This window comes from Lissotriton vulgaris, chromosome 9 (genome assembly GCF_964263255.1).
Source record: "Lissotriton vulgaris chromosome 9, aLisVul1.2, whole genome shotgun sequence".
NCBI lineage: Eukaryota > Metazoa > Chordata > Amphibia > Caudata > Salamandridae > Lissotriton > Lissotriton vulgaris.
This window is the reverse complement of record NC_141697.1, coordinates 348,680,265-348,693,024: the sequence shown is the minus strand read 5'-3', so window position 1 is coordinate 348,693,024 and position 12,760 is coordinate 348,680,265. Positions and strand designations below refer to the sequence as shown.

The following is a 12,760-nucleotide window of genomic DNA, read 5'->3' as shown; positions in this document are numbered from 1 at the left end:
GAACAATAAGTACAACCAGTACATTTACCAGGGGGGCACTAGGTATGTCATCCATGGCCCCAACATCTTTTTGGGTTCTAAAGGAATCTAAGGGCTCTGTGTAGGGGTCCTTCTTGCAAAGTGCAATAATCCAGCCTTGATTTCCAATTACTATGGCTCAGAGTCTCTGATGCTCTCTACTGTTGTGCAATATCTCTTAACTAACACTAAACCAACACCAGGGAAAATCTTTCCATATCTGTTGTTGTCCGAGTGTTCTATTATATTTAGGGCTCCCTGTTTTCACTGATTTTTACAGATAAATAGAGACAGAAAACTATTTATTTTCCTGTCTGTATTTATTTTTAAATACAGGAAAATAGGTCTTCTTTGGATGATTTTTGCTACAGTAAATCCTGAGTGACAGGTCAGTAGGGGTACAGATTGAGAGGTAGAGGAGATATAAAAAGACAATAGATTTCCTAATTAAGTGCAGATCTACAGTTATTGATGCTATTCTGCAATGCAAGTGTTTTCAGATAACGCTATTTCACTGAATACTGCTGAAACCTTTTGGTCACTGAAATGCAAGTATACATTTATCAATCAAATAAATGTGGAAAAATACCCATTGCAGCTTAATTTATTTAAAACATAAAATAAAAATTGATAAATACAGATGGACATGTTGAAAAAATAAATACCATACCACTGGGAGCCCTAATTATATTCAATAGCTCTATTTGAGGGATGGGGACAATCTTGCGCTCCAATACATATAACAGGGTCTTAGTCACTGCATTCCAAAATACCTGGATAACCCTGAAGCCCTTCTGTATGGATGTCATATCAGACACAAATCTCATCTACTACACAACGATCAGGTACTAATAAAGTAGTTGAATGAGGTTGCTATCTCTGAGGTGAGGGGCAAAAGTGGTGCCTGACAATCCACATCCTCCAAGGGGTCTAAGTCACTATGCCAGGTAGATCGCAGTGCGGCAACTGTATGAGGTGTATTAATGCTTGGAGTGCTGTAAAACGTTGAGATCTTCTTATTGGGTATTCTGTCTGATGTATGTGCTTAAAAGAGGTGACGGAGCCCGAAGTAGCCCCTGAAATGGGGTAACTTAAGGCATGCTTGCGCACCTCCACAGTGGAGTTAACCCGTTAGCCTATCTTAGCAACTTATTGCCAACAGGGATTTTCTTCATACAGGAAGGACTGTCTTTGTGGCTAAAGGAAGCTCACCAGGTGTGTGTCCAACTTATAGAAGATAGATTGACAGTTGTTTCCTATGTCCCAATGCTCACTCCTATAAGCTGGGCTCCAGCCAATACCAAAGAGCCAGTCATTATTGACTAGCAATTAAAAGGTGCAATAGTCCTAATATAAAATCAGCCATTCCCAATTCGTCATTGAATGTGAATATACAGTATTCAATCAAACACACACTAGGTCAACTTATTTCTCACACAATCCAGAGCTTTAAGCCTAGCTTATCTGTGTGAGCAGAATACTTTAAAAAAAATCCCACTCTTTACATACTGCCTGTGTAGTGTGTGGTAAACTAAACAAGGTTGTAATGTGTCTGGAATATTCCAGTGTGAAGTACATGTTATCACGCGGGACAGCAGCATCGAAGCTGTTTAACTGAGTAATCAAATAAATGGTGACTCAAACTCCTCATTATCAACAACCAGGAAGGCAACTTTGGTCAGAATTTCAGATCTCAATTAAGCTTTATTGGCTAAATCAACTTTCTGATTACACCTCAAAACACCACTGAACTTACTCGATGAATGCATGATTTAGAATGGTTCAACAAACCTGAGTTAAATTACTGACTATGAAAGCCATAAGTGCTATCATATCCCACGTGTAGACAGGACACTGAGGTCAGTTCCCTGGGCTGGGACCTCAATATAAATAAATCAAACGAACATCTTCAACCACTATCAAAGATACCATTGGCTTACTTGGATTCAATGTCTCTACGGGTTCCTCTAGCTTTCCCTGCCTTACCCCAAAACCGAACCCTCCCATTGTCCACTAACCCATTCCATCCCCTCCCTACATCTCCACTTTTTCCTCTGCTTCCCTCTACCACACTTCCCACTCATTCTCTGACCCTCTCTCTCTCGTCATCTTAATCTCTCACACCGATTCTCTCTTTATCTGCCTCAATCTCTACTCCCCCCTGTCTCTCCCCCCTTTCTATGTGCTGCAAATAATATATTTGGCATGGCAAGTAATGAAAGTCCAATTGAGGGTGACTGCACCTTTTACCACTGCAATTCAAGATCATTCACACTTACCTTAAAACTTCCCTGAATTCTTTTAGGTGGTTATCCGGCACTTCTATCCTGATAGCTTCCAGCCACTCCGGCATGATGCATTCCCAGACCGGCTGGTTTATGACGTTGTATGGAATCAGGCACAAAATGCGATTCAGACCTTCCTTGAGTTGCATCACGGTGCTGCAAGATTTATCCCAGTAGCCTCCGACCTATGTTTTCAGTGTTAGAGAAGCAAGAAGTAAATATCAAAAGGTCACTGGTCAGTTGCTTGAAGTGTATTATTTTATAGCGCATTGGTACCAATAATGGTGTGTGGGAATGACCCGAGCAGACTTAAATGAGGATGAAGTGGAACAGCTAAGGGCCAGAGGTACAACATTATTTAAAGATCACAGGGCTACATTATAGGCAAATCCATAGGGTTTGCAGTTGCAAAAGGACTTTTTTCTTTGTACTAAACCAATTTTGCATGTCGTAAACGCAATGGGCTTTTCAGACATGCAACCCTCTTCCAAAGAGCAATTAGGAAGGGGTGTGAAACAGGTGGTTGTAACAGATTTACAAAGGGGGAGCTGTCTCTTGTGGACAGATTCCCCTTTGGAGATCAAACAAGGAGACCCTGGGGGAGGAAGCATAGGACCACCACATGCTTGTGCCGAAGTGTTCCCAAATGGGACCTTTTATTTAAAACATCAATTGTTCTTCTAAGAGACACCACTGCAATTAAAAACAAAGTTTCTCTTTTGGGAATGTAAATACAGGGATGGGGTCCCGTTGTTCTTTGCAGGCCACCATCCCTGTGTTTGAAGTAAATCACATTGGGTCGAAAATGTGCCACTTCTCAATCCAAATAACTGACTAACATATCCACCACTCAAATTACTTTCATATTTCACTATACTAATTCAACACTAATCCTTTATGGGTTCTGGAGTATCGTGCTACTCGCCAAGAAAGCGCATCTACACCCTATCGGGGGTAACAAGCACTATTTAAATGCAAAGCTTTTTCCCTCTTCTATCATTCCGCTATCCTTCTCAATCCAAATAACTGATTAATATCCACCACTCAAATTACTTTCATATTTCACTATACTAATTCACCACTAATCCTTATGGGTCCCGGAGCAGTGAGCTACTCAGCAAGAAAGTGCTTCAACACCCCATTAGGGGTAACAAGCGCTATATAGATGCAAACCTTTTTCTCCCTTTTCTATCTCTCCTCTATCCTTCTCAATCCAAATAACTAACTAATATCCACCACTCAAATTACTTTCATATTTCGCTATACTAATTCAACACTATTCCTTTATAGGTTCCGCAGTAGCGTGCTACTCGCCGAAAAAGCGCTTTGACACCTCATCTGGGGTAGTTAGTGCTATATAAATGCAATTACATTACAATACAAATAGCGACCTGACTAATTAATATTTATCGGGCAGTTCGTTCTGCAACCACCTTTACCTGGAAACTTTGTGATGTAGCCCATTAGTACATTGATTGCATTGCAAAGTAAAAGACAAGGATTCAAGTACATCAGGCCCTAGATATCAGTTCAGTTCACCGGCTTTATTTCGATTGTTACATCATAAAAGCAACACATGAAAAATACAACATGGATCCATTTAGAAAAGATTTACATTCATTAAAAGTTTTTATCCCAAAAAATTAAAAACATTGTAACAAATACAAATTTAAAATAGCCAGATTCCATAGCATAAAACAGGATCCCAACAATCTTTAAAAGGAATAACCATTTATCGATCGGTCATAGGATTAAAAGTCAATCAATTAAACAGTAATTAATAGCCGTTTTGTCCTGATGGACCATGCCCATGACAAAAATTTTGCAAGGCCGAAGACATACATGGGTCGAGTATCTGATATTAAAATTCGGAGTACCACGGAGGAGTGCCTAGTACCCATGGCCCTACATACAGGTTTAAGCCACAGTTGCCTTGGGCGTACATAAGCCGGGCAGACTAACAAAAAGTGTTCTACTGACTCCGTGATGGTGCCACAGGAGGGACAGAATGCAATTGACTGGTACGGTGGCTTCCAATGGGCTGTTAGGGCACGTATAGGAAGAGACCCCGCTCTAAATCTGAAATACAGGGCCCTGTCGTAAGGTTTCCAGACCATATCCAGATAGAGCTCCCGGTAAGGGGCGTCCTTGTGGATTAGAAATTCCTCTGTGAGCCTGCCAAGAGATGGGTCCGTAGTGATTCTGCTACTGACCCAGTTCCAATACAAAGTTTTTAGGACAGCTTTCGGGGGGGGGAGGACCGACTTTCCCAGGCTTCACTGAGTCCCAATTACCATCTTAACATCGGTTAGCCATCTTATCCTGTGCCACCCCGCCAATGACATCACCTCCGCTAGGCCTTTAGCGTATTTGGCAAGTTCAGGGACACGACACAGCCTAGCCCATAGAAGTAATGGTCGTAGTCTTGCCACATCGCTAATTTGTTGACATCCAAGGTCCAGCAGGAGGGGTAGCGTAGGTGTGCTCTGTGGGAGGGACATAATACCTTTTAAGAACATGTACTCAAACCTAGTTAGAAGATCGGTGTTGGAAGTACCCCAAAGTTCTGCGCCATACAAGGCGGAACTAACCCCCAACTTCATTTTTGGTTTCTGAGGATTGTAGACAGCTTAGTGGAAGTAGGCCTCCAACTTCCCCTTCCTATATCCCAACCCAAACCCAAATTGTAGAACCAGCAGAGGGAGATTATGGAGGGAGGTTGGCTGCGCCATCACCACAGATGGAGAAGATCATTAAGCATTCGAGTAATCTGGAAGAATGTGGCACGATCTGCCAGTTTGAAAGAGGATCCCTTTCCTGCAATAATATGGCAATTACCTCACCTGGGGCTACCACTTTCCCGGCGACTTCACCAGCCCAGACTTGTATGCTCTCTTCCACACATGTCCCAATGATAACATCTTTAACAACAGACACGGGGGAGGAACTCTATCCATCACATTGCATAAACTATCCTATTCAACCCCGGGGCACAGCTGTGGTCAATGGGCCTATCCTGGGGGTTATGAGCTGGAATATAGCGGGCATTGCTAGGAATTTAGATCTTCCTGAATGGCACTCGCATGTAGAACAGCATTCCATTTGTATCTTCCAGGAAACTTGGAGCCTTGAACCTGTTTATAAAGCTGGTTATTCTACATATTTCTTGCCCGCTTTGCTGTCACCCTCGGGGAGGGGCCGGCGCTCGGGGGGACTCCTTATATGGGTGGACATTTCCCTGGGGTGTAGCATTACCCAGAAGCATGGTGACTCGATGGATATCCTCAGAATCTCATTGAAAGGCCCAGGTAGCGGGTGGCCCCTTGAGATTCTAAATGTGTATGCTAGAGGCACTAGAGGTAGCTCCCTTTCCCCCACTGTAGCCCTGCTTGAGAGAGTCTTAGATGATTGTGGCAAGGGTGTACAAGTTATGATTGCAGGGGATTTTAACTGCACGTTTGAACCCCTAGCGGCAGAGGACATTTTGGGTGTTTCCGAGGATGATCTGAGGAGGGGTATACCAATTCTGGCTGTTGAGCCAATAAAGAGATGGTCAAAGAGGGTGATCCAATTAAATGCCATGACCTTGGAATATGGCCTGCAAGCCGTAAATGGAAGAACCACCTATGACCCCTACATACAACAGGGTAAATCACACCTCTAGGATTGATTATATCCCCCTCGATCTAAATCTCTGGCAGCATGTCATGGACATGGTCGTAGCACCTACCACAGATAGTGATCATAAATTCCTCTCGCTGACCCTAAAGCACTTATGGCTAAGCACCCCAACTTTATCGTCTGTTAATAGGACAACATTGAGTGTTACCCTGTCTAACTGTGGTAGGCACCTTAAATGGCGGAAAGTGGCCTTAGACGAATCAAAACTCCAGGCCATAGATCAACTCCTGGAAGCCTCATTAAGCGAGATGGCAACATTTTCTTTAGAACATTCTGGCATATCCAGAACTACGCCATTGTTCCAGGAGACTATAAACTCGATAGGTAATTTGTTTATGGCACAAATGCATGGAGGTAGGCCAGCCGGTCACCAGAAGCCAAAAGCAAAGCAGGGGTGGTATACACCTAAATGTAGAGAGAAGAAAGCGTGCCTCATTAAAGCTGTTAAAGCAAAGTCACAGCCCCTTGTTCTGCAAGCCAGAGCAGAATATAAACGAGTGATTGAAAGTGCTAAAAAGGAGTGGGAGGATGCCTATTGGCAAACCTTAAGAGAGGCAAGCGCTGGGCGGGATGCAGCCCGCTTTTGGAGCACCATAAGGGCAAGGAACAGGCCTGACAGTGAACTTATAACCTGCAACATAACTGGGCAGGTTTGGTTCGAGCATTTCTCTAACCTATACTCATGCCAACAAAGGGCTCCTGCCTCCCCTGAGCCCTGTAGATCTCCAGTACCCACGGGAGATGAAACGTTGTTCCCATTTACAATCAAGGAGGTAGAATATGCTATCAGTTGCATTGTGCCCCAGAAGGCAGCAGGTCCCGACGGAATCCCGGGGGATCTGCTCCGTTCCAACTTGCAGAAATGGGGGAAGTTTATCCACATCTTACTCACTGCGATTGACAAAGGTGCCGCCATCCCCGACTCTTGGAAGGGGGCAGAGGTCGTCCCTATTTTTAAAAAAGGCCGGAGGGAAGACCCTGCCAACTATCGACCAATACGTTTACTGGACTCAACCCAGAAGGTCGTGGGTAAGGTGGTGCTGGAGAGAATCCTCCAATGGGTAAATGATAAAGAGATCCTCTCGGACTATCAGGCTGGCTTTAGGGCTGGCACTGGCACGATAGAGCAGGCCTTCAGGCTCTTATTACTATATTGGAAGGTGGTGGTTATAGGCAGAGGCAGCCTTTATTTGGCATTCATTGACCTGAAGACTGCCTTTGACCTTGTGCCCAGAGACCAGTTATGGGGCGTGTTGGCGGATATGGGGATTCCCCCCAATATTCTGTCGATCTTAGTGCGATTTCATGATGGTAATTTCGCGCAGGTGCGATGGGGCACTGATGGGCAGAAAACTAGTAGGATACCGTGGGGAAAGGGGTACGCCAGGGATGCGTTCTTGCTCCCACCCTTTTTTCACTTTATGTGAATGGGGTTGTGGAGCACTTACTTAAACATCCTTCAGATGCACCATCCTTGGCAGGGGAGAAAATTCCCACTCTTCTTTTTGCCGATGACACGCTATTAATTTCAAAAACTCCGGCGGGTCTCCAGGGCCTCTTAGTTAATTTTCAGACCTTTTGTGACCAACGGGGCCTAGTATTAAACACAGACAAAACGAAGTATTTGGTTTTAAATCCCCCCAAAAAACTAGGTTGTCCCTCTGTACTAAATAAAACCCCTCTGGAAAGGGTCACCGTTTTTGATTATCTAGGCATCCGGATCACGGATACTATACTATACTACCAAGCCACAATCCTTTCTTGCATAGATTATGCCAATTCCTTACTCCTGGGAGCTAATCAAGCGGAAAAAAAACGTCTGCAGCGTGTCCAAAACGCGGCAGCACGGGCCCTAACAGGGCTTCCCCGGTTTGAGTCCGTAACCAACACTCTGGTAAAATTGCACTGGCTACCGGTGGAAAAAAGAATGAATTTCAAGGCCCTGTGCTTGGCCTTTAAGATCCTAAAAAAATCTTCACCCCCCATGTTATGTCATCTTATAACGCATTACACTCCCAATAGATCCCTCAGATCAGAAGGACAAAACTTGGTCACGATTCCTCATGTCAGACTCGCCCGCACGGGCGGACGTTCCTTCCAATATATGGCTGCTAAACTATGGAACGCACTACCACTGTGGATTCGAAGCATAAATGACCTTTTATCCTTTAGAAAGGCAATTAAGACCCACTTGTTCTGCTAAGCTGACCCTAAAGCTTGTGGTATGTTGCGCTCTCTCCTGTCTGGTCCAGCGCCGGGACGCCCCTTCGCTGGGGCAGCCGTTGCGCTATATAAGCAGCTGTAACATAACATAACATAACATATTCAGTGGACCCCCCTTCTGCTGAAAATGTTGCTCAATCACAAAAGGGTCACAGGGTCACTCGCTAAAGAACAGCGATCTTCTTCAACTAAGCCCATCGCCCCTGTTATGGATATTTACAAGGCCCTAGATATATAATATGGAGCAGTGGGCTATTCCATTCTGGTAACAGGGCAGGCAAAGGGAGAGATCCTGTTCTACTAGTAAGCAAAGGAAAGAAAGAGTAGAGCCCAATTGATGGGTCCATGGTTTAGTTTGTACTGAACCCTTCGAATATGCAAAGTTCTGCTTAAACCTGTGTGGGAGCTTCAGCTACTGCAGAAAGTAGTAGCCCAAGTACAAATTAAATTCAAATATTTCATTCTAATCTTTCGCAATCTGCTCTGGCATATGGCAGGGTGCCACAACTACATTTTAAGCTGGCCGTTTTTTCTAATAGTACTCTCTACAGAAGAGCACACAAGCAGAAGCAGTGAGTATGAAAAGTAGAGTGAAACACTGACTTCTTATCTTCAGTGAGACCAAGCCCAGCCTATTGTTTAGATCTCAAGGCAGTGTTACATGGCTGTTCGTGACTTTTTCTTTCAAAAAGACCTTGCTCATACATTTCCCTACTACAACAAAGACGCATTTTACTCAGTTTTGAGCTCATCACTACAATGTGGGTAACATATTTTGAGAGTAAAGATGTAAAGAGTTGAGATACAACAAGCTGAATTTTATGGCAAATACAAACATTTTAAAAATATCAAATGCAATGTGGAATTTTCACAAGCACACAACTGCATCTGGGGAACATCCATTGATCCCAGAGTACAGGGGGTTGTCTGATGCACCGAATATCACTGAGAATGTAAACTCTGTAGTGGACCTGAACATTCCCACCTATTCCCCAACACTCCTTGGGATACCCTATGTATTATTAGTTTACATATAGGTGTGTATTGTATTGAAAACCAAGTAGGCTAGCTTTGATTCCTTAAGATACTCATGAGCCTGGTGTACACGATGTGTGTGTGTCCATTAGACTTAGAAACAAAAGCTTCAGGTGGTCTTGCTTACCCTTGCAAATTCCATTGGCTTGGGAAGCAGGCACATAACCATGACATCAAAGCGAATGTCGCACACAGTCTTCAGCCACTTGGTGACAAACTGGGGCTTCAGCTTCTCCACTAGGCTGCCCACTTCGTCGTCCATCATGTAAGCTGTGGAGTGGAACCACTGGAACACCATGCTGACCAGCCGAGCCAGGCTCTCTGTGGGTGTGTTCTCACTAGGCGTGCAAAGGCTCACCTGAACAACGGAGAAAAGAGAGGACAAGATCTCTATATTTCTTCTCTTGAGATGCTGTGAATCTGTCTGCAATACCCCAAGTGGAAACTCAGCTTGAGCAGTTGCAAATGGGTTCTTCTGTGCCCAATTCTGATTCAGATAGTTTATTCAGATGATCAGTCAGTAAAACATACGAAACATACAGTCATAACGATAAAAGAAAACCACTGCCTGCTCCCCACGATTTGATTCCATAAGTAATTATAACTGGTTTTAAAAAGCGTCGCTGTAAACCTCATAAGAAAATACAATCAAGCAAAATTTGTGTATTAGACTCAACAACAGATCCCATTATTTTGGTGCTCTATCATTGCTGTTTTTTCAGTACTGCTCTGAGTTGGGTAGCTGTGTGGCGAGGGCACAGTAAGTGGTTTTCGTTTTTTAAAATAAACTTTACCTCGTCGTCTTCTGTTGACTCCCCCCCCCCACCCCGTCCCACCACTCTTACCTGCATGGGCTGCTCCTGGAATTGTCGGTAAAAACACCTTCCGCCTCCCTCGACCACCTAACCAGATTTGTTGATTTCTTGAATTCAATGTAAACCAGATCACTACATTTGGAGAGCTAAAATTGCACAACCAGCAATTCTACTGTTGACAGTTAAAGAAGAGCAATTATCTCTTCAGAGGTGTTCAAGATGTACACCCTAAATCCATGTATCTGCTTTCTAAGGTCTTGAGCCCTTTTTAATTTACTGTTCAGCGCTTCTTGGAAGCAATAGCTGGCAACTTTTATTTGATTACTAGCAAGAAGTGTGTTCAAATATCTCAATGTTTGAAGCTCGGCTGGATATTGCCAAGATATTAATTTGAATTCCAGCCGTATTGCTAGCACCGTAGAAGACTTCAGCAGGGTCAACAAATATTTCAGGCAACATCACTTTACATGGGCTCAAGGATTATTTCTATTGAGGCAAAGGATCTTGGCTCATTGCAGGAACTGGGGATGTATCATCATTTTTTAGGTCGAGCCTAGACAGCGCACATGCGCTGTCTGCAAGACCTGTTGTTAACTCCTCTATTCGCTTCGATGCGTCGGACAGCCCCCGGCAACCCGACGCGCGGTGGGCGTGTACGTCGGATGGCCGGGGGCCGTCCGACGCACACGCTAACCGAACTGCACTTGCGTGATTTTTTTTCTGCACTGCTGGTAAATGTCTGCCGCGGGGAAGCGGCTATCAGAATTCGGTATGCCCATGAATTGCCATTTGTTCGTTGTTGTGCCATTTAGAAATACAGGGTTTTTATTGGTGCATTGGGTCTGATTCTACTGCCTTTGCGTGCTTGGCTCACGCCCAGGTGATTTCACTCATTGTTTGCTTGCATTGGCCATCCCAATACGTCCACGGTTCCTCCTGGTCATCCTGATCTGCCTTTTTATTTTGTAGACTATTAACATTGATTTCGGTTTTCAGGCCATTTCACGGAGCAATGCTCTGTTTAACGCCTGCACAGTGGCAATTTCTGTCCAGTAGCTGTTGAGCTATGCCAATAGCTCTAACTAAAAAAAATGTGAGACCTATTGCATTTCTAATGCTTGTTATACCATTATAAGAGGAACCAATGTTGGACCACCATAATCTCTCACATTTCCTAAAGCCAACTATAGAGTGAGAACTAGGGATTACACTTGTTCTACCTGCATAGTCCATTTTAGGGTTTTCTGGAGGTTTGTACATAAATATTTATGATGAATCACTTTGGTTGCTTTTGTTTGATAAATGTGCCTCGTAAAAGGGCCAGATGTAGGTAAATCCGATTTACCGACTTTTAAATACCGAGTCATACCGATTCGGTATTTAAAAGTCGGTAAATTGGAAGCAGGCAGATGTAGGTAAAAAATTACCGAATCTGTAAGAGTCGGTATTTACAGATTCTGTAAATACCGAATCTGTATTTCCTATTGATTCCAATGGGCCTTGAAGCCCATAGGAATCAATGTGAAATACAGATTCGGTATTTACAGAATCGGTAAATACTGAATCCTGCAAGGGTGCAGGGGGTGTCACTTTGACACCCTCTAGCACCCCAATTCTGGACTTGTGTGCAATGTGGCATACAGACATGCCCTAAGGGCATGTCTGTGTGTCACATTGCACAGGTGTGCATGCACAGATGTGCATGCACACCTGAATTCGGTATTTTACCACCCAATAGGATTGGGTGGTAAAATACCGATTTTTAAGGGCCTGTGGCACTCTTAGGAATGCCACCTACATATGGTTTTTCCGAATCGGTAAATATACCGATTCGGTATTTTACCGATTCTGTAAATTTACCGATTCGGTAACTTTACAGAATCGGTAAAATATAGGCCCCCTACATCCGGAAACCCTAATACCGGTCGGTAACGGCCGAATTCGGCCGTTACCGACCGGTATTAGGGCTCCTACATCTGGCCCCATATGTTTTTTTTCATATGCATGATTGTTCTATTAGATTCACAATATTGTACCTATTTGCAGAATATGTTTTTAAGACATTGAGAAGTTTCGTTGATTATTGAAATACCAACTGGCAACAAGAGGCACAATTATGGTGTTCTAATGTGCAACTATAATCACCTATAATTTTCAAGATAGCAGTTAAAAACATGACCAAGAACCTATATTCTGCTGATCGAATCCAGTAGAACACATTTGCATTTAGTAGTACTTCAGAGCACCTATGGACCACATGCATATAAGCTATAAGACATATATAGTTGACAGGAAACGTACAAAAACTACATATAACCATTAACAAGCCATATTTAGAAAAAGTTGGACAGCAGTTATCGCCCATTCCTTCCCGCTAACAGCCACTGCAAACACCCACAAGACACAGTATTGACCAAAGACAACAGCACAGACCAACCAACCAACCAACCGACGGCTACATCATGAAAACTGAGCCCTCTGATTGGCCACTCCTAACTCCTGAACTGATACCACCAACAGCACCAAGAGGACAAGTAATGGAGAACGCTGCCATGTTCAAAAGGTGTATAAAATACCAAAATACCGTGCTTCTAAGCCTCTTGAAAATGTCTCTGATTCACATGAATGGAACACAATTTAACCAGGTAAGAACCTTGCGCTCTTTACTGCAACTGAAAGATGCCACTAATGTCAGCCGGGTAC

The 12,760-nt window shown here is 43.6% G+C and overlaps 1 protein-coding gene across 1 annotated transcript in view; it reads right to left on the bottom strand.

Annotated features, from left to right (window-relative positions):
* UNC79 (unc-79 subunit of NALCN channel complex) overlaps positions 1–12,760 on the bottom strand; it is a 644,685-nt gene that overhangs the window by 418,218 nt on the left and 213,707 nt on the right. The window contains exons 14-15 of the mRNA XM_086937713.1: positions 9,370–9,600; positions 2,298–2,488 (exon numbers count right to left, since the gene is read on the bottom strand). Coding sequence (XP_086793839.1) covers positions 2,298–2,488; positions 9,370–9,600 — 422 coding nt within the window. The remainder of the gene's footprint in view (positions 1–2,297; positions 2,489–9,369; positions 9,601–12,760) is intronic.